This window comes from Astatotilapia calliptera, chromosome 13 (assembly GCF_964374335.1).
Source record: "Astatotilapia calliptera chromosome 13, fAstCal68.1, whole genome shotgun sequence".
Classification (NCBI taxonomy): Eukaryota; Metazoa; Chordata; class Actinopteri; order Cichliformes; family Cichlidae; genus Astatotilapia; species Astatotilapia calliptera.
In genome coordinates this window covers 1,043,716-1,066,012 of record NC_137434.1, presented here as the reverse complement: position 1 = coordinate 1,066,012, position 22,297 = coordinate 1,043,716, and the positions used below count along the sequence as shown (strand labels likewise).

Genomic DNA, 22,297 nt, shown 5'->3' with positions numbered 1-22,297 from the left:
TTTTTATTTTTCCAGTTCATGAGGACAGTTTTCTTGGCTATGCATAGGGCAGTGAAAACCATATGGGCGATATTCTTATCTGTAGTGACATTATCTAAGCTGCCCAACAAACACACTAAAGGGGACACTTTCACTCGTTTTCACAACAAGTGGTAGAAGACGAGTTATGTGACAAAAAACTAAAATAATAACAGCTAAAGATTTTATTCTCTTTATAACAATATATATTTTTCAGGTTTTCCACCCATAGAGGTTTAGAGGTCAATACTGTGTGAAGTCAGCCTTCACATCAATTATCACATTTACATCATGTTGCATTAATTAAAATGAGCTGCAAATTAAACTGATGTCAGGTGAACTGGTGATTGCAGCATACATGACACACGCAGACCTGAAATAAACAAAGTCAACACTTTGTCCAAAGCATTAGAGTAAGGTCTACAAGCCTGGTGCCACGTCGCATCTCTGGATGCTTTTCTCAGTTTTAAGTGTTCTTGAGCACCAGGTTTCTGGAGAGGATTCATTGGGCATCCACTGCTTTTTCACTCCTTTTCAGTCCAGCCATTGTACCTGATCAATGTTTGTTTTGTTTGTTTTTGAAAAACAAAAACAAACAAAAAAAGAGAAATGTGTGTGTGTTTGTTTTTGAACTCGATGGTCAAACCAGCGTTGTCTCTACACATGACAATTTTGTGTCACAAAATACGTTGGTTAATTTCTTTAGTTGAATCAACAGAAAGTGTCAAAGACAGCAGTTTGACGGACATAAAATTGTATTTTTGGACCAACAAAGTGATTCGAGCTGTTTGCTAAAAATTGGCACGTCTTGGTTAAAATGACAAAAGAAGAACCTGCAGGCCTAAAACTTTCTGTCTCTAAAACCCGGCTGGCCACTCTCAGCCGTACGGCATGTGGTCGCCTGCTCAGTACACCGAGCTAAACCGGCGCCCACAATCGACTCGTTCAGAAAAATCCACCATACATTATCATCTGTAAAGTATTTAACTGGCAACACCTTCATTTATCAGCATGACAGTGATCCAAACAGTCACTACAGATCTGACATGATGGCGGTTTGACAGTGTTTGCAACAGAAATGAACAAGTCTCAGTCAGCAGTGGGTTATTATATCTGGTCTTTGACAACTAATGTGAAGAGAAGCAGTGAAACACAAAGGCACATGCTGTTATCAAAACAATTTATAACCATTTTCTTTCCTTCTGAAGACATGCAAAAACCAAAAAGTTGTCAGACTTATTGGTATTAAAAGGTCGCATCTACGTGGTAGAGATTGTACAGATATACTATACTAATGCAGATATTTACAGTCTTTGTGTATTTGATTTTGTCTAGGCTCTGGGGATGATGATTACGAGGAACCCATCGTTCAGGATGGGGAGTCAAAGCAACAAGAGTCTGGTAGGTTCACGTAGTCCCTGCTTTTCTGCTCTTGACCAGGGGCAAAGGGGTTCCATCATCATAGTTTGTGTCCAGTTTGTGTGGTTTTGTGTACTATCAGATGGCTTTCTTTCTGTGTTTTACTTTACGAGAATGCACGCAGGGAAATGCAGGCTGAACTAGATTAGGAAGGAACACCAGAGGAACCACCGAGTCACAGAACGACATCATTAACTCAACTTACAAAACACGAGAATCCAAAGACTCAGGGAAAGCATAAAGTCCCGAGGCCCTGATATAATTTGCATTAATTATATAAGAATCTTTTTCAGTGTGGCTTCACATCATACTTTGTTGTCTGTCTTTTACCTGCGCAGGTCGTGGTGAGACGGTGCAGAGGATCTTGGATATTCTGCGTTTCTTGGGGGCGATAGTGCTTGCGATGGTTGATGGACTCACTCAGTGGCTTAATTTACTGACTAAACAGTACAGAGAGATTTCTACTGTTTTGTGCAATGAGCGCTACTTCATCATCCAAAAGATTCAGCAGGTAAACACAACAGAGTGTGCAGTATGCACAAGCAAGTGCACATGCACGCACGCACACACACGGATCGTACATATGCATGCATGCACGTACAAACACATAGAAACGAACACTAACTACAGTCTGTGTGACTCTGGTGACAGCGCGGATCAGCAGCAGACTCCAGAGATGATCAGGAATCTCAGGGCAGTGAAAGCTGCACCCTGGAGACGTGTTTGGACGACACCGATGCAGAAAATTCTACCAGGTACAGGTTTGCAGGGTCACCGATGTTTCCTGTGGATTTGATTTGATGTAGCTTTTATCCCTCTGGGCGTGGTGGGGAGTGGCGTCAGTTTTCAAGTGGTCCTTTGCATGAACATAGTTTCTCAGGAGCACCTAAAGGAATTACTTCAATTTTGGCATACATTTTTATTTTGACTGGGGGATAAAATGAATAGAAGTAGGTTGTCAAAGGTTAAAGTCATTATGACCTCAAAAACTACAATTTTCACCCATAATAAATGTATTATCCAAGGCAGAAATTCCTCTTAATGTATGGAACTGTCCTACTTCAACACTCTTTGTGCTTGCCATAAAATGGACTGCATAATTCTAGAGTATCTTCTCTGCTTGACTGTTTTCTCCAGCATTTATATTCTATATTCTGAGGCTCTAGTAATGAACAGTGCATTAGTTTCATCCAAATGGTAAAAGGCAGGTCACCAGAGGATTTAAATAGTTGATGTTGATTTAATTCTGTAGATGAATCCACTTCTTGTCCTCAATTTTTGTTGGTGTGTGTCTCAGGTGCCTGGAGGATAGCATAAACCAGTGTACCCCCAAGCTAAGACTCAACAGCAGTGGGAATATCCTAACTCCAAAACCGCCATCCAGCAGTACGGGACTGATCCCAGACTTATCCAACCAGCAGCAAGGCAGACACTCCAGAACAGCCAGTGAGCTGCTGGGAGACAGGTAGATGCTGGGGACACTCTGAGTAAAGTTACCGACACTCACAGGCAGTGATTGTACTTTATGAAACTAGCAGTGTGCCACAAAACATCTCTCAACCAGCCCAATTCTAGCATGTTTCTATGGAAGCCCGTTTCCGCCACTAAAAAAAAAAAAAAAAAAAACGATCCATAACTCAAAATTTTGAGTTATTTTCTCGAAGTTTCGAGTTACTTTCTCGAAATTTTGACATATTAACTTGAAATTTCGATTTATTAACTCAAAATTTTGAGAAAAGTAACTCGAAATTTTGAGTTAATATGTCGAAATTTTGAGAAAATAACTCGAAATTTTGAGTTATTTTCTCAAAATTTCAAGTTAGCGCTGCCAATCAGTAATCTACGTGAATGACGTCATTTCCTCGTTACCCAGAAGCTGAAGCCTCAGCTACAAATGCTACAGCTAAGCTAGGTATTACATCCAGTCGCACAGATTGCTGAGTGTTTTCAGCCTGGCTTCACAAATGATGAAATCCCTGTTATTAGCTGAATCACACGGTGTTACTATCAGCAAACGTACTCGCCAAAGCGCCAATTTGTTGGGATCCGTTTTTGAGTGCGCGCTCCTCTGCGCCATATGCTTCCGGGTAACAAGAAAGCGACCTCATTCACGCATATTTTTGATTGGCAGAGCTAACTCGACATTTTGAGAAAAGTAACTCGAAATTTTGAGAAAAGTAACTCGAAATTTCGAGTTAATAAGTCGAAACTAGCTGTTTTGTTTTTATTTAGTGGCGGAAACGGGCTTCCATATGTTTCAGTGTATTCTCTCCCATTCCCTCTTCCTTCACTCAGATTCTTTCTTTTGCACTGCATTCATGTGCAAACGTGTGGTCCTGACCAGCCTTGTGTCTCTACAGACAGTTTTTGATCGAGGAGTTGGAACAGAGCAGAGAGTTTTTTTCCAGCCAGAGCCGTCTGCTGAAGATGCTGTTTGCCATGTACAACCTGCTGTCAGCCAACTCTGAGCTGGTGTGCTATTTCATCATAGTGTTAAATAATGTGGTCAGTGCCTCCGTCATATCGCTGGTCCTGCCCATACTGGTGTTCCTGTGGGCTATGCTGTCTGTTCCAAGACCAACCAAAAAGTTTTGGATGACTGCTATAATCTACACGGAGGTAAGAACAGAGAAATGTTGTTATTTTCATCGTGTGGGCTTTTTCAGTTCATCCATAAATATCTTACTATGTTGCTCAGTATCATGTGTAGCACGTATGAGTGCCTCTGTCCACACCTCTGTGGAGTGGAGAGTCAACTGGATGCAGCTGTACTTGTATCCAGTAAACTTAATTTGTCCAAATTATTCAGACTAATATCTTGTGTTTTATGATTTAAAGCAGCCAATCGAAAGCTGGCTCATCTGTATATGACTTCTTTAACAGAGGACGGCGGGTCGGGGCTCTTTGCTGGTTTGACCGCTGGCTTCTCTGCTTCTTTTCAGGTTATGGTAGTGGTGAAATATATTTTCCAGTTTGGATTTTTTCCTTGGAACAGTAGTTTCGAGATGACCCTTGATAAGCCTTTCTTCCCACCTCGCATCCTTGGCCTGGAAAAGACTGACAACTACATCAGATATGATCTTCTTCAGTTGCTGGCTCTGTTTTTCCACAGATCCCTGCTGATGGTAAGTCCACCACTGATTTCGGCTCGAGGAGCCTGCAGAGTTGATTTCAGTAGGCCCTTGTCTGTGTGCTCCATGATGAGTGTTCAGACAGCACTGAGAAAAGGGGACATTTCTTTGTAATTTGGTTTGCCTGTTTGTGTACACACAGCGGTATGGCCTGTGGGACCATGAAGGCCCCATGGAGGATCACAGCGCTTCTCCAGAAACGTTTAATGTTGGAGTTAAAACTAGAGAAGGAGATGAAGATGGAAAGCAAAAGGCAAAAAGAAAAAAAGAAGAGAGAGAGGAAGACGGAGTCAGTACAGCCTCCACGCTGGAAAACCTGGAAATAGCTGAAATCAGCCAAATTAAAAAGGTTGGTGTGAATACGAGATGTTGTTTGGTCTCGGTTACTGGGCTGTTTTTAAAAGAATGCTTTGGGACATTCATTAAAAGCTGCAGGATCATGTAACACAATCAGCACATTTACAGTCACCTGCCATTTCATTAGTTACACTTTGCTAGAACGGGTTGGACCTGCTTTAGCATCAGAGTCGTCACGGTGATGGAGATCTGATTACAGTGAACTCATCGGCGTTTTCAAGAAATCCGTCTGAGATTAATTGAATTTTGTGACGCAGAACATTATCCTGCTGGAAGCAGCCTTTAGAAGATGGGTAGCAACAGGTAGGCTGTGGGGTTTAAATGACGGGCAGGTTGGTACTCAGAGGCCACGAGTGTGCCAAGAATTACAATCCCAGCAGATCAGAGGTTTCAGAAATACTCAGACTGGCCCGTCTCGCACCCACAACCACGCCACCTTCCACGTCACTTAAATGAACTTTCTTGCAGGTTATCTTGAGCAAGTCTACATCCCTAAATGCATTCGTTTGCTGCTGTGGGATTATCTATCTATCTAATCTAATCAGTCGATCACGCAGCAAGATAACCTTCATTTAAGTGACTTGGAAGCTGGAATGGTTGTTTAGCATATGTGTTGAAGAGGTGTACCTAATGAAGTGGGCGAGTTTATTGTATAATGATCTGGAATTAAGTCCAAATGTATTAAATCGCTCATTTATCAACACAGGATGATGAGAACTACGTTGAACCGAGTACCAGCTCTGACCTTTCTACCATACAGCCCACTGAATCAACACCCACTGGGTCGCAAGATACACCAGGAGAAGAAATCCTGCCTTGGGTGAAGAGTATCCAGCCGGATAAGAGGGAAGGAGACGATGAGGACGTGACAGAAGAAGTCCCAAAGAAGAGAAGCAGCATCAGGTTCCGCAAGAAAATAAAAACTCCTAAACAGCAGCACGGTAAAGGTTTGTAGGTTCATTATATGTAGACTGTGACGATAAAGGTTTCTCTGTTTCTGTGTGTTATTGTGGGGTCTTTACTTTACAATATAAAGTACTTTGGGGAAACGGTTGTTGTGATTTGGCCCAGTCCAAAGAGCTGATGTTAGTGGGGTTAACTGGAAAGTTCACAGGTGTGAATGTGAGAGTTGGCCCTGCCACCGACTGCCGACCTGTCCACAGTGCACCCTGCCTCTCGCCCTATGACAGCCAGGCTATAATCTGCCTTTAGCACAGAGACACGTTTTTTAAATACAGTGGTGTGAAAAAGGGCTCCCCCTTTCATCAGGAAGCGATGTCTCACTTAAATGTTTCAGATCATTAAACAGATTTAACTATTAGACAAAGATAACACAAGTAAACACAATCAGTTTCTAAATAAAGGTGTTTATTATTAAACCTACTCTGTGTGAAAATGGCATTGCCCCTAAACCTTTCAGCCTGATTACTTCAAAGTAAAACTAAAGCAACCCAACGTTTGAAGAACTACAGTCCGTTGTGGTGCCAAATATAGAACATGTTATCACCGGTAATTACGTGCCTGTGAAGGAAGCTGTCAATAAATGACCTCATTAAAGTCATTAGTAAATGTAATATTTGGATTGAAATGAAATGAAGCAGAATAAGACTAAAGACCGTTTTTTCCACCTTAGTCATCCCAGTGTGTGTCTCCTCCTATTTTACCTCTTTTATTTTACATCTCTTATGCTTTTGGTTGCCTAGTTGGATTAAGTGTATTAAACTTAGCTTTGATTCAGTTCTTTTCTCTCCTTCACTGTCACCTGTCCAAGACACCAATCATTGTTGAGTTTGAAGTGTTGAATCTAAAACGTCCTCGCTGCCTTAGGCTGTAAAGCCTCCCTAGTGGATCTGAGCCAGAGGAAAAACCGACATTACTGAACTCTGCAGTCTTTGTGGTGCAGTGGTTCGCACTCTCACCTCACAGCAAGAATCTCCTTCAATTCCCTGGCCGGTTGGGGTTCCTCTGTGTGTAGCTGGCATACAGTGGGGCAAAAAAGTATTTAGTCAGCCACCGATTGTGCAAGTTCCCCCACCTAAAATGATGACAGAGGTCAGTAATTTGCACCAGAGGTACACTTCAACTGTGAGAGACAGAATGTGAAAAAAAAATCCATGAATCCACATGGTAGGATTTGTAAAGAATTTATTGGTAAATCAGGGTGGAAAATAAGTATTTGGTCACCTCAAACAAGGAAAATCTCTGGCTCTCACAGACCTGTAACGTCTTCTGTAAGAAGCTTTTCTGTCCCCCACTCGTTACCTGTATGAATGGCACCTGTTTGAACTCATCATCTGTATAAAAGACACCTGTCCACAGCCTCAAACAGTCAGACTCCAAACTCCGCCATGGCCAAGACCAAAGAGCTTTCGAAGGACACCAGGAAAAGTATTGTAGACCTGCACCAGACTGGGAAGAGTGAATCTACAATAGGCAAGCAGCTTGGTGTGAAAAAATCAACTGTGGGAGCAATCATCAGAAAATGGAAGACATACAAGACCACTGATAATCTCCCTCGATCTGCGGCTCCACGCAAGATCTCATCCCGTGGGGTCAAAATGATCATGAGAACGGTGAGCAAAGATCCCAGAACCACACGGGGGGACCTGGTGAATGACCTGCAGAGAGCTGGGACCAAAGTAACAAAGGTCACCATCAGTAACACACTACAACGGCAGGGGATCAAATCCCGCAGTGCCAGACGTGTTCCGCTGCTGAAGCCAGTGCATGTCCAGGCCCGTCTGAAGTTTGCCAGAGAGCACATGGATGATACAGCAGAGGATTGGGAGAATGTCATGTGGTCAGATGAAACCAAAGTAGAACTTTTTGGTATAAACTCAACTCGTCGTGTTTGGAGGAAGAAGAATACTGAGTTGCATCCCAAGAACACCATACCTACTGTGAAGCATGGGGGTGGAAACATCATGCTATGGGGCTGTTTTTCTGCCAAGGGGACAGGACGACTGATCCGTGTTAAGGACAGAATGAATGGGGCCATGTATCGTGAGATTTTGAGCCAAAACCTCCTTCCATCAGTGAGAACTTTGAAGATGAAACGAGGCTGGGTCTTCCAACATGACAATGATCCAAAACACACCGCCCGGGCAACAAAGGAGTGGCTCCGTAAGAAGCATTTGAAAGTCCTGGAGTGGCCTAGCCAGTCTCCAGACCTCAACCCCATAGAAAATCTGTGGCGGGAGTTGAAAGTCCGTGTTGCTCGGCGACAGCCCCAAAACATCACTGCTCTCGAGAAGATCTGCATGGAGGAATGGGCCAAAATACCAGCTACTGTGTGTGCAAACCTGGTAAAGACCTATAGTAAACGTTTGACCTCTGTTATTGCCAACAAAGGTTATGTTACAAAGTATTGAGTTGTATTTTTGTTATTGACCAAATACTTATTTTCCACCCTGATTTACCAATAAATTCTTTACAAATCCTACCATGTGGATTCATGGATTTTTTTTTCACATTCTGTCTCTCACAGTTGAAGTGTACCTCTGGTGCAAATTACTGACCTCTGTCATCATTTTAGGTGGGGGAACTTGCACAATCGGTGGCTGACTAAATACTTTTTTGCCCCACTGTATTTTCCCAGTGTCTTTGAAGCTTCTCTCCAGGGTCTCCAACAAACCAAAGACATGCATATTCTTCTCGTTTGTGATTCTAAAATTGTCTGTAAGTGCGAATGTGAGCATGAGTGTGTTTCTCTGTGTCCTAGCGGCCTGTCCACAGTGTACCCAGCCTCTGGCCCCATTACAGCCAGGATAGGTCCCAGCCTTTCTGTAGCCCTGTAGTAGATAAGTGGGAGAAAATGGATGGATGGTTTTTCTTGCCACCAACAGTGATTAAAATGATGCTGCATTGTTTGAACCTTTCCTTTATGATCCCCGGACAGACCAGATGACCCCATCTTGTGCTTCCTACAGACCTGGATTTCCCTCGCAATAAGATGGAAAATCACCTGCACACCCCGTCCACTTACTTCCCAACATTCTCCTCCAACCTTTACAGTATCCTCTGGTGAACCTGAAAGCACCTGCCCAAGCGCATTAGATCAGCTTTTATAATCAAAGCATCATATCATCATATAATGTATTTATCAAACCTCCTCTGGCATTAACATCAGTACAGAAACAGCCCAGCATGGGTGTTCATGGCCACCTATGGCCACTCCCTCTCCATGTGCTGTGATTTAAGGCTCACTCTGGTTTTTACTGCTGGGATAATGTGTCAAGTGAACAAAAAGACAAATGTTGCATCTTCTAAAATATAATTCCCCCTTCCTGTTGTGCCGATTGTAGTTAAATCTCTCATCTGGTTTCGACTTTTCCAGTGGAGTCCAGTGGAGCTGAGACTGTTGACTCCAGTAAAGAAATGATGACGAAGAATCAAAAAGGCAGGAAGAGAGAAGCAGCCAGTAAGAGAATACGGGATGTGGGACACAAGATAAAACATGTCTTCATTTACGGGTAAGTGAAAGCTGCTCCTGATGATCTCTTAAGAAAATGTATCATTGTGCTTCTTGTGTTAATGAAAAAGTAATGTTAAAAGGTGTGGTGCTGTAGTAAAAGCCGTGTGCAGTGACTTAATGCAAGCTGGTTTCCTGCAGGCTTCAGAGTGTTTACAGGCCAGCTCAGGGTTTCTTCAGGGATATTCTGCACTCTGAGTACCGGGCTGCCACCGATGTCTATGCACTCATGTTCCTGACCGACGTCATTGACTTCATCATCATCGTCTTTGGCTTTTGGGCTTTTGGGGTGAGACACAAGCTCGTCATTTTGTGACTAACGGTAAAATACAGAAATGAAAACGAAAACTACAAAGAGATCAAAACGATAACATTTGACCTAAATCAAGTGTTTTGGAAATGAGACTTTTAACCTCAGTGAGATGTTTACCTGGATACATAAAAGACAAACCCCAAACATCTGCCACACAGCTGGAACTGAATAGGCCGACTAACAGCGCCCTCTGTATGCCTCATTGTTCCTAACGGTGATCTCAACATGTAACAACAGTCTGACCTTTAGTTTGTTGTCATGGTGTCCAAAGGTATGTAAGTAAATTAGCCAGACTGTGTTTTATTTGTGGTAAGTATTTATATTTGTCCCATTTTTGCCTTTATTACTCCAAAGCCTTTATTTGTAACAATGCTTAAGTTTCATCAAAGAACACAAACACACTGTTGAAACTGAAGCTGAATAATAGTAAATGTCTTAACTATAAAAGTACATGTCATGTTTGGAAGATAATCTTTAAACCACGTAAAAGAGGAAAGCCTTCTCATTACTTTTGTCCTGTTTCTTCAGAAACACAGTGCAGCAGCTGATATAGCGTCCACGCTGTCAGAAGACCAGGTGCCGGAAGCTTTCCTGGTGATGCTGCTCATCCAGTTCAGCACTATGATCATTGACCGAGCGCTATACCTGCGCAAGGCTGTCACGGGAAAACTCATCTTCCAGGTTCTGTTCACATAATAAAATTCTTATCATTAATTATTCACATAGCTTCACGGGGTGATCCAAGTTCAGAGGAACAATCCACAAAAAACAAGAAACTATTTTAATAAAACTGATTTAAATGTGATCTTTCTCCCATTCAGAGTCATCCTCTCTGTAGGGTGCTATTGTTAGTTTACTCCGTAGAAGCTGCCTGTATCCTCCTGTGATTAAAAATGAGCAAATCCTAAACTTTGAACTTTATTAGTTGATTATGGTCATTCAGCTACATCTTTTACCTTACCTGGATCTGCCTTTATCTGCTCAATCGTGATGAAAAACTAGTACATCACCACAGTAGGAAAAGATGCACCGACTGACCCAGTCAAGGGTAACTGCAGTAACTGTGGCAGGACACAGGGCATTACCAAGTTAAATGCTTCGTCTCCTCTTCATTGATTGTTCTCTTACAACTGCACCACAGAAGGATTCATGACAGGAAACGGCTTCAATATCGTGGTCGCCCTTTACACCTGTATCCCTACAACGAGGCAGCGAGGCTGTCGTGGCTACAGCAAAAACAGAACGAGCTTTACCCCGATCAGATGTGCCAGGTTGAACCTTTCAGTGACCACACCCACCCTGGAGAGTCAACCACAGCACATAAACCCTCACACGGGCCACAGGAGAAAGGGTCAGCAGTCAGCACCTCGGTCGGTCTCTCCCAGAGGCTGTTATAGTAAAATTCCACGTTAAACCAATTCCCATTAGGGAATGCTGGAAAAAAATGACACGTTTGCTCCTAGTCTTAGTTTCCATGCTTCCAAACGCTTGGAAGTTGTGGACTCTGGGTCGTATGCAGCGATCCAGCTCTCGTGACCCAAAACAATAATTCGAGGTAGGTTTGAAATAGAAGTTTGTCTTTGCTCTCTGTGCAGAGTCTGGCATGAAAAGTGCACAGTGGTCAGAGCAGTCAGGGAGTGGTCAGCAGGTCAGTCAGTCTCTACCTGGATGTGCACCAGAGGCTGATCTTGAATGGGAGATTAGACACTTTTACAGTTGGGTATGATTTTCAGTTTTTGTGAACGTGATTGTGTCATATATCTTCTGTCTGGTCTCTTGTTTGTTGAAAGACTCTTTTACATAAAATTGATTTGAATCTTTTTTCTTCCTAAAACGTTGCATCTTTTAAATCCTAAAATCACTCGTAGGTTGCGTCAGAAAAGATTTTTTCTTCTTATGTCATTTAGTGCTTCTGTAATATTTGTTAGGATGGCATCTGTGGAGCCACTCACTGCTCATCTCTGCTGTTGTTTTTCACAATTCTAACTATTTTATATTATTTTAATGACATTTCTTGTTTTGCTGTCCTATTGTTCTTTCTCTCCAGGTGATCCTTGTTTTTGGGATTCATCTTTGGATGTTCTTTATCCTGCCCGCTGTCACTGAAAGGTGATGTCTTGCATTTACTGTATTATTTGTGATAAATTATGACATCGATAATGATCTGAGTCCTGCTTTAACAAAAACAACTCCTTGGAGGAGTAATGGATGATTGTTGACCAGCCTCTAACAAGTGCATGCTTTAATTAGCTGCACCTGTTGAGCTGTTTATTAACACAAATATATAATCAGCCATTTCCATGCTCAAGCTGCAACTACATGCATGTAGGTATGCAGACATGGTGAAGATGATCTGCTGAATCTTAGGAAGTTGATTCTGTTCATCTGGACTGTTTTCAGTGACAGTTCGAGTCTCGACTGCCTTCGAGGTTTTCCAACCTTATAAACTGTACATTTGCACAATGACCCAAACTGACTAACAACAGGCCGCGAGGTCGGGTTTTATGGTCGTTAATATTAAATTGTAATATTCACAGAGAGTTGGGGAACGGCTGCCTTATAAGAGGGTGACAGTTGTACCCTCCTTCTTTCAGAGAGGATCTTTCTGTTTACATAAATGGCCTCCTCGACTTGATTAATATACCCAGACATAACCATCCCCCGTTTTGATCTTCAAAGCAAACATCTACCAGTCAGGGATCAAATTACTGACTGCTGCACTCGGCATGTCAGTGTGTCCTCGGTACAAAACCCCGAGTTGTCCCAACGCATCCATGGAAGTGTGAGGTGTGTGTGCTTAGGCCTAGAAGCACTACAAGCCTTATGTGGGAATAAGGTTTGCAGTGAAAAGTGCTTTGAGTGTTCAGTTTGAGTGGAGGAGCTCTATAGAAGAACCATTTACTGCTTCAAGCTCATGGGAAGCTAGCAGCAATGCAAAAAGGCGATTGCTACAACCAAGGAATACTGCAGAGCATCTCTGAGTACGCAACATGTTAAACCTTGAAGCAGGCGGCTGCAGCCACATGGACGCCTCCTGTGGCCAGAGTTTACATGGGCTCATCCAGGGAAGCCTGGATAAACCACCCACCCGTCTGCCAGCCAGACTCTCTCTGCTCTGAGCTTACCACCCTGCAGTGGGAAACAGACTTTTTAATGGGAAATATAAGTCATGTTTCTAAAACTAAAAAGTGCTACAAAAGAGACAAAGTATTAAAAAAAGAGCCTCAAAGAAAATTATTGGAAGAAATAGGAAGTGAGATCTGGACTCTGAAACAGTGACCCCAGATGGTTTTCCAGCTGATTTATACAAGAAATTCAGAATAACGTAGAAAATAAGATCTAAGAAAGCAGCTCTGCACGTGTTTGATCAGGGTTACTTGTTTCTGACAGCGGTCAGACGGGTCACAGAGGCTGCAGGTGAAAGTGTTGGACTGTTCCCGGCTGTTCTCTTTGTCTTTAAGATTTGTGGCGTGAGTGACTTTAAAGGTGTACAAACTTGTATCCCTTTGCTTTACGTGTGTGATTGCTGTGTGTCATGGCACAGGTGAAGCGCTGGGCCTGGTTCATTTGGACTCAGGCACAATTCACAGCACCAAAGCCTGACAGTTAAGGATTGCTGCCTACATTAACATTTCTGTTTTAAGTAATTAACAAACCAGTAGCGTTAGGCATGTACAGCGTGTCACTGCTTCCAAAAATTGAAGACATGAAATCATTGTCTTCTGCAAGCACATTTTTCAGAGACGAATGAAAGAAAGCAAGCGCATGTCAGAGGAGTTAACATGCTTAAACTGGCTGATGCACACTGTCAGAGCAGGCTAGTGAGAGAAAAGGGAAGGGGGACAGCTGGGCACAAGGTACCCACCAAAAAGCCTCTGAGAGTTGATTATGTGGAATAAGGCAGCAGTCTTTCATTCTGCTCCCAGTCTAGTTGGGTCTTTCGTAGCATTGGAGGCCTGCTCTGCACAAAATCCTCAAAATGACTCTCAGATTCTCTCCATGGATGGAGCACGGACAGCACTGGAAATGCTCCAGGACTCTCACGCAGAGCAAACAGACCCCCAAGTATATGTGTTTGTGTTAGACAGTTTGGTGCATATTGCTAATGCTGAGGTCTCCCAAATACAAAAGAACTGTGTAAAAGTTTCAGGTTTGGCATCAGTGATGCAATGTTCACAACTTAGAATAATAATTCAAAGTTGTGGCTGGCGGGACACACGCTGCAAGACTGGGTCCAGTAGGCATAGTGTGTTAGTAATGGTGTTCATGACTGTAGTCCCAACTGGCTTCAGATCATCAACAAGCTTCTCCTGTAATCAGACTCGTTCCTTCAGCCAAGATCTGGCATGAAGCTCCAGACTGAGGCCATTGATGGTCATTTTATAATTCTTCTACTTCTGATCAATCACACACATATAGAGTTTATAGAGTGCTTTCCTACTCTGCCTGAGAACTCAAAGCACTTCATACATACAGCCTCATTCTCATGAGTGCTTGTTTCCATGCTTAATGCTTCCTATGTAAAATTCACACTCCAATATCTGCAACAGAGAGCAACTTGAGGTAAGCATATTCTCAAGGATATTGTGCATGCAGATCAGGAAATCTCTCCTGGCTGTCGGTACTGGAAGTGCAACCAGAGATTTCAGTGAAATGGGTCATGACGAAACAGAACCTGAACACCTTGACATAAAGAGTGAATATTCAGTTGGATATTTTTTAATAGCCTTTTTGTCTAAATTGTGTTTTTTAAGATTTTGAATTACTAGCATTTGTTGTTATTTGTCCTGTGACTCTTGGTTTTGGGGATTGTTAAATTCGAATTATTGTTATGCAAGTCTCACAATGATATGGAAAAAAAGTCCCGTAAAATTTCCCCAAAAATGCAAGATGTTTCTTTTTTGCATGCTTCTTTAAATCAAATTCAAATCATGGTTAACGTTGTGTTTGTGCTTTTTGAGTCATTGTTGGGGGAGCACTGATACAACTGTGTAGTTTCATCAATAGCTGCGAGGTGGCCTGTCCCTGAGCTCACAGCAACCCAAGACCAAACATTGTCACTGTCTCACAGGTGCTTTTGCGTCTCCTGACAAAGGCATCTTTTGTCAGCAACTGTTGTTATAGCAGACCTACTTTGTCTGAGCCGCCTGTCCAGACTACAATATTCCTCTGGTACTTTGGCAATGAATGTCAAATTTGTGCAGTCACTCTCTGAAGTCACAATTTGCATTATTTTGCACTTTGCAAGCTGTTTTGCTGACTGTATAAACTGGTTTATGAGCTAAGTGTTATGTTCTTTCTCTCGTCTTGTCTTAGGATGTTCAACCAAAACTTTGTGGCACAGCTCTGGTACTTTGTCAAGTGCATTTACTTTGGCTTATCAGCTTATCAGATCCGCTGTGGGTACCCCACTTGTATCCTTGGCAACTTCCTTACCAAGAAATACAACCACCTCAATCTGTTTCTCTTCCAAGGGTATGTACACAAAGAAAGTGTGAGCTTCTCTGTGTTTGTCTTTGCTCTCTCCATGCAGCGTATTGCAGATATCTGTAGGTTCTTAGTCACTCTTGGTAGTTTCGAGTTATTTCAAAGAAAGCTCGTGGACTTATTTTACATTTGTGAAGATGTTTCCCTTCTTGACCAAGAGTTTCTTCAGTTCTAAAACATCTGACAGAAACTCCCAGTTATTTAAGTCCACTATTAATCATGTGAGTCGCCACTTGAGTGTCATTACCGTCACTGGCCAACCTCAACCCACCATCATGTCACCTATTTAAGTGAACAGGTGTGAGTGGGGACCATAACAGGGAGACACTACAGCTAGAGACAGCTAGGATAAGTTACTGAGAAGCATGTGAGATAGAGACCTGACCAAACCAGAAAAGCTTCCTGTCCAAATGGCTCAGATTTTGCCACATCTCCACTATGGCTGCCCATAGTGGACGTCATCACAGACACAGCAACAAGAATGAATGCCTTACAGCCAAAAGCAGAACAGCTGCACCTGAAGGTTGCAGCGGCCTTATCCATCCAACCGCACCATTCAGGAAAAGTAAACTATCACGTCCCTGAGTAAAGGTCAAAGTGTTAGTGTACTACCCAAAGGGAAGGGGCATTTCCCCTTGACCCACTGTTGTTTCAAGCTCAACCGTCAGATTAAAATCACCACACTTCTCAGTGACAAGAGAAGATGATGCCCCGCAAGCAGCGACAGGAAGAAAATCATTACTTGCCTACAACAATTAACCCTACATACCCAAGGGATGCTACAGCCAACATATGTGGACTTCAAAAAGGAGGAAGCCCGTCCCTCTTGAGTGAGAAGCATAAGCTCTTCATAAGTCCAGCTTAACATTATTAGTCTTCTTGCAAAGGAAAGACACACCATGTACGTCATGTATGTTTGAGATCAAGTGTGATAAATGTATGTGAAATGGGTCAGGAGTCAAAGCTGACTGCGTGTTTGTAGGTTTCGCCTGGTGCCGTTCTTGGTGGAGCTCCGAGCAGTGATGGATTGGGTTTGGACCGATACCACATTGTCTCTGTCAAACTGGATGTGTGTGGAGGATATTTATGCCAACATTTTCATCATCAAATGCAGCCGTGAGACAGAAAAGGTATGAAAGATACGAGCGCAACAAAGTCAAAGTTCATTAAAAAAATGCTCACGACCATTACACGTGGAAACCTTTTGAATACCAGCGCGCTGATGCACACAGGTGTGCACACGCGTGTTCACTGCTCGTAGACTTAAATCACAGCTTACTTGGCTGCTACTTCAAAGCACATTGTGCGCTGTCTGTCCTGCGTGCTGCACAACAACATTCAATATTCAGTATTTACTGCTGTTTACACTTAGCTAGATTAATGCGATGCTGTTGTGTTTAGTATGTTGCTTTGTTTTTTTTGCTTGTTTTCTCTTCTTCTTCTCTCAACAGGTGATCCAGGAGATTTGTTTCCCTCTCCCCTTCTGTTTTTCTTTTCCTTCCTCTTTCTTTCTCCCTTTCCTATCCCTCACTCATGTCTGTCCCGTCTGTAACATCTGAAAATAAAATAAAATAAAAACAAAGGTCGATCAAATGGACCAATACGGCAATGCCACGATGATCCATTTGGCAAAGTAAATCCATCGGGTCTCCTTGTTGGTCTTCAGACAACAATTCTGACAGCTAAAGAACCAAATGGGACAGGCGGGGAAAAAATGCTCACGAATGAGTCTTTTTTTATATTAAACATGATTTAGTGCTATTGTGTTTCAGAGTATTCTTATCTGAACCTGCTTGGCGTTTCCGAGTTTACTGGATGGCTCCTCATAAGCAGTTTTTTTGTCCTGTTTTCTAACTCGTGGTTAATGAGATCAGGAGGACAATAAGTTGTATTTTTAAGAAGTAAGTTAAGAAAATCTATTTTTTTTAGTAAAAACAATCTCTTTGCCCTCAGAAATACCCACAGCCTAAAGGGCAGAAGAAAAAGAAGATAGTGAAATATGGCATGGGTGGACTTATTATCTTCTTCTTGATCTGCATCATCTGGTTTCCCCTTCTCTTCATTTCATTGGTCCGATCTGTCGTGGGTGTGGTCAACCATCCCATTGACGTCACAGTAACTGTCAAGCTGGGTGGATATGAGGTAACACAATCTTCAAAGTTGTTTCTTGGGTATTGATAAAATTGCTCCAAATTAATGTTAATAAATGATTAATTTAATTTATTGTTTATCTGTCAAACACATACGCAGACAGTATACAGGGATGATTTCATACGTTTGCTTGGTCTCGCATTAACAGACAACAGAAAGCAGAACACTAAGAACATAAACTGCTATTTGGCACATTTTAAGACTGTGCTGATTGTGATGAGGGATTAACGTGGAGTTTGGAAGGTAGCCAACCCCGAATGAAACGCCTCTCTGGATATGGTTACAGGACAGGCAACCTCTAACCAGTCACAGTGGCTGATGGTTTTTCCTTCCCAGTGTCACAAAATGCTTGCTCCCACGGGGCTGTGTGGCTGCTGTAGGGTCCTTACCTTTTCATCCTCCTTCCCTTTTTAATATTGAGCGTGTTGACTGTTGTTGTGATTTGGTGCTATAGAAGTAAAATTCGACTCTGACTCCAAACTGGGATCAGCCGTGTTCTTCTTCTGTTTCCAGCCCCTGTTTACCATGAGTGTGCAGCAGCAGTACATCAAGCCCTTTTCAGAGGATGAATATGACCAACTCGCCAAAGACTTTGAAGACAATGCTGTGCGTATTGGTTTCCGTTTGGTTTACCTCAGTGTACTGCAGTGTTACAGTATCTGCATTTGTAGCTGTTCTGTGCTCACATCGATTTATCTCTGCTTGTTCTGTGACACTCAGTGTGCCTCTGTCCTGTTTCACTGTGTAATCACACACCTGTGTTGTGTTAAGAGCATGAATTGAAAATAATTTCACATCCAGCATGTAATAGCACTAAATACCAGGTAGACAGACCGTTTATACTCCGTCTGCTCCATCCCCGGCTCGCTGTGTACTCTGAAACTTTGATCATTTTCTCCCTGTTGTTTTTGTTTTGGTTGATTTGTCATTAAAACTTTCTTCTTCCTTTGCGTGTAGGTCGCCATGCAGTTCATCATTCTCTACAGTTATGAGGACATTGTGACAGCCATGATTGAGGGTAGTTCTGGATCTGTTTGGAGGATCAGTCCCCCGAGCAGGCAGGAAGTCATTAAAGAGTTACTCGGTCCTGTTGACCTCACACTTCGCCTGTCCTGGAATTTTCAGAGGTAAAACAATATCAAACAATATTCTTCATCTAAGCAACATTCGAGTACATGCTTGTTAGAGAGGTACAACAGTTATTGTCTACAGCAGGGGTCCCCAATCCCAGTCCACGAGGGCCGGTGTCCCTGCAGGTTTTAGATCTCACCCTGGGTCAACACACCTGAATCCCATGATTAGTTCATTACCAGCCTCTGGAGAACTGAAGACATGTTGAGAAGGTCATTTATCCATTTAAATCAGCTACAACCTACAACCTGCAGGGACACCGGCCCTCGTGGACTGGGATTGGGGACCCCTGGTCTACAGCCATCTCTAAAGAGTGAGGCTCATTTCCGCCGGCGGTGGTGGAGATTTTGTTGATAGAAAAACGCACACAAACACCATCAGTCGTGGATTGGCCTGCAGTGTGGGATCATCTCTGCACATCTGTGATAAGCTGTTGATTTCATATTTGATCTGCATTCCTGTTCTCACCTACAGTCCTGTAGTAACTGAAAGAACAACAGTGCGGACACAAGCAACAGATACAAGCTTTTCATAGAGGCTGACAGGGCTCAGTCATCAGTCTTACTGGTCCTCCTGTGAGGTGGTTCAGACATCTGACTAGGATGCCTCCTAGGTGAGGTGTTTAGGCCAAGATGTGTAATTTCCACCCGATGGGTGGGTGAATCTGATCCTGACAAGTTTATCGTTGTCTGATAGACACTCACTTTTTCACACAAGATCTAGCTTTTATAAACAAAGTAATTCATAAAGTAAATAATAAAAATGGGTTACAATGAAAGCATTCTATCAGATAGAGTGAAACACATGTTGTGAACATAAAGGCTCTCAGACTTTTTGAGCTCTGCTGACGTGTCACTGAGGCTGTAACTGTTCTGCTTTCCTTCCTCTCAGGGACCTGGGTAAGGGTGGAACAGTGGAACATGCCTTTGATAAGCATTCCATCGACCTGGAACCTGGGAACCCAGTCAGAGCAGACTTGGCTTCATTGCTGGTTGGCAACCGCACTGAGCCAGTGTAGGTTTTCTCTCTGGAGCGATGTTTATGTTAATAAAAGTGTTTACATTAATGAAAAACATGAATAGTGCTTCTTTTAACAGGCGCTGTCTTGTATTTCTTCCAGGCTTGTTCCCAGTATGTTTCCTAAGTACATCCGTGCCCCCAATGGAGCTGAGGCCAAGCCAGTCGGTCAGCTGCACGAAGGTTTACAGATTTTATATTATAATGATTACGTTAGTGAACAATTATTTATTTAGGAAAATTTCCACAAATTATTACTATATAGTCCTAAGATATATGTATGATACAGCATAGTTTGAACAAGAAGCACAAAGTCACTCACCTAACAGGTAGAACAGAGAAGAATCCTTTAATTGTCCCACAAGGGGAAACTTGGTGGTGGGAGCTGCTGATACTGGCTGCCAGCTCGCAGCAGCACCGGAAGTAGATGCACTCAAATGGGATACTGAGTGCATGTAAGAAAAAATACCTAGTGTATATGAAACAGTTAAAGAAAGGAACGACCGGAGCTGAAAAAATCTATAAGATACATGAGAATAACTGACATGAATAATAAAAAAACTGCAAAACAGGTTACAACGTTAGATTTTTACGTTACAATAATAAGAAAAACGCACTGGAAGTATTAATATTATTGTCAATAAAATAAATTAAAAAACTCCCCAATAGCAAACACAATGATCAGTGACAGCTTATTGTGAAAGATTTGAATGGTTTTGTTCTTAATGTTCGTCCTGTCATGGCCAACAAACCTGCAGAAACTCTTTGTAACTAGTGTAGCAAACTCCATATTTATAAAGGCAACAGATGAAGATGAAATTACTGCTATAGTGACATCATTTAAGTTTAAGAGATCAATGGGTTATGATGGCTTTGATATGGATTTAGTCAAAGACATCACTGGACATAAGGTGAAAACATTTACCTGCACTGCAAACGGTTTATTCCCTGGAAAGGTTGTGCTGATATACAACGCTGGAGATGAACATCTGCACTCCTCTAAGATACTGGAACAAATAGTTTGCGTCACAAAAAACAATGTTTTGTATGCAACACTGTGGCTTTAGAACCAACATAACCACAACACATGATCTCAATATGTTTGTAGATACACTCCTGCCAAAAACAAAGAATATGCTGTGGGAGTGTTCTTACAGCTTAAAAAAGCATTTGATACAGTCGATCAAAAACCCGTACTTAACAAACTACACACATACGGGCGTGGAGGAGTCACATTAATGCACATTAATGACATCTCTCCAATTTCAAAGACATTGAAAGTAGTATTGCTTAGTGTGTTGTGGAAGCATCTGAATGAAGTAGAAAATGCAATAAGCTGAAGACCAGGTTTTAAACTATAACGCTATGAGATAATATAATAACAATGAATCTGAGTAAAACAAAATTCATAATATTTCGGGATCATACAGATTCTACTACTAGAAAACAATGAAAGACACCGTAGAAAATCTATAATCAAATCTCTTGGTCATGATGCATCACAAACTACTCCGGATGTCCCGCAGTGATCGTATTAAAGCCAAAACATCAAAGTCTCTTGCAAATTCTTTTTAAAGTCAAAGACCGCAAACATCATATATTCTATATTGTTCAATCATACCTGCTTGCATGACCTTCTGTGTGATATCTGGGGAAATGCTTATAAAACACAAATCCAGTATGCGCTCAACATGCATAAACCATCAAATACACTTTTTATTAAAAGAAATACTCCTAAACTTAAAGACTCGGTCGACCTTGGAGCTGCACAAATAATGTACAAAGCAGCAAACAAGTATTTGCCCCACAACATGCAGGACGTCTAATGCCGACTCATCATGACCTGAGCCAGTGGTTAGCAGAGATGGGCAGTAACGCGTTACTATAATCCGATTACTTTTTTCAAGTAATGAGCAAAGTAAGGGATTACTATTGCAAAAACGGTAATTAGATTACCGTTACTTTCCCGTAGGAATGCTGCGTTACTGCGTTACTAAAACCATGATTTTTTGCGAGAATGTCTCACGACAGTGACGTAAGCGAGTGCGACGTCCGTGACAACAGCTGTGTGCAGATCAACAATGGATCATATATCGAGTGCAGAGAGAGTATGAGCGTGCAGCGTTTAAAGCGTGGAAGTACTGACCTTACTTTGAGTTTGATTCCATAAAAAGTGACAAAAACATTAGTGTCCGCTGTGCGTGGGAAGAAAACTTCTTTTTACAGCGAAAAACCCCTAAACTTCCAACAAGCACCGAGTAGCTACGACGTAATGGGAAACTCACAGAGAAACTCGCGGATTCTTCCACTGACCGCGGCACACCTGCACCAGGGTAAACCTCCGCCTGCCCCACTCCTGCTTTACAGGTGAAAATAGAGCAACAGGACCGCTGAGTCTTTGACTTTATTTATTGTCTGCTGTGTTTTACTTGCATCTATTTGAAAGACTGAGTGTAAACACAAAATATTTTATTTTATGTGCTGGAATGTGCAGAAAATAGGTTTACATGTTAAACTAATTTCTTCCAGTCAGAGAATGTTGCATATAATTAAATGTTTGCTTGATGCATAAAGTTAAAAGATTAAAACTAATAAAACAAGTTTTAAAAAGAGACTTTTCCATTTGATTACATTTTGTATGATGGATTATGCAGAAAAAGTAGAATTGGGCTGAAAGATCTATCGCTTTATCACCTCTTCAGGTTGTAAATCGTGTTTTTAAAAAGTAACTAAGTAACTAAGTAATTAATTACTTTTGAAAATAAGTAATCAGTAAAGTAACGGGATTACCTTTTTGGGTAA

At 42.0% G+C, this 22,297-nt stretch overlaps 2 protein-coding genes across 4 annotated transcripts in view; one reads left to right on the top strand and one right to left on the bottom strand.

Annotated features, from left to right (window-relative positions):
* tk2 (thymidine kinase 2) overlaps positions 1-22,297 on the bottom strand; it is a 300,481-nt gene that overhangs the window by 83,074 nt on the left and 195,110 nt on the right. The window lies entirely within an intron of this gene.
* The window catches only part of piezo1 (piezo type mechanosensitive ion channel component 1 (Er blood group)), an 88,162-nt gene that overhangs the window by 62,801 nt on the left and 3,064 nt on the right, over positions 1-22,297 (top strand). The window contains exons 33-51 of one of the 3 annotated variants that reach the window (XM_026191121.2): positions 1,354-1,419; positions 1,776-1,948; positions 2,089-2,192; positions 2,735-2,902; positions 3,798-4,056; positions 4,380-4,562; positions 4,711-4,917; positions 5,686-5,872; positions 9,262-9,397; positions 9,538-9,685; positions 10,238-10,390; positions 11,757-11,818; positions 15,026-15,184; positions 16,179-16,326; positions 17,150-17,338; positions 17,861-17,953; positions 18,305-18,474; positions 19,370-19,492; positions 19,599-19,678. In XM_026191121.2, the coding sequence (XP_026046906.2) occupies positions 1,354-1,419; positions 1,776-1,948; positions 2,089-2,192; positions 2,735-2,902; positions 3,798-4,056; positions 4,380-4,562; positions 4,711-4,917; positions 5,686-5,872; positions 9,262-9,397; positions 9,538-9,685; positions 10,238-10,390; positions 11,757-11,818; positions 15,026-15,184; positions 16,179-16,326; positions 17,150-17,338; positions 17,861-17,953; positions 18,305-18,474; positions 19,370-19,492; positions 19,599-19,678 (2,808 nt within the window). Of the gene's footprint in view, positions 1-1,353; positions 1,420-1,775; positions 1,949-2,088; positions 2,193-2,734; positions 2,903-3,797; positions 4,057-4,379; positions 4,563-4,710; positions 4,918-5,631; positions 5,873-9,261; positions 9,398-9,537; positions 9,686-10,237; positions 10,391-11,756; positions 11,819-15,025; positions 15,185-16,178; positions 16,327-17,149; positions 17,339-17,860; positions 17,954-18,304; positions 18,475-19,369; positions 19,493-19,598; positions 19,679-22,297 lie in introns of all 3 variants that reach the window. The other 2 variants (XM_026191119.2, XM_026191118.2) reach the window with 2 other exon arrangements.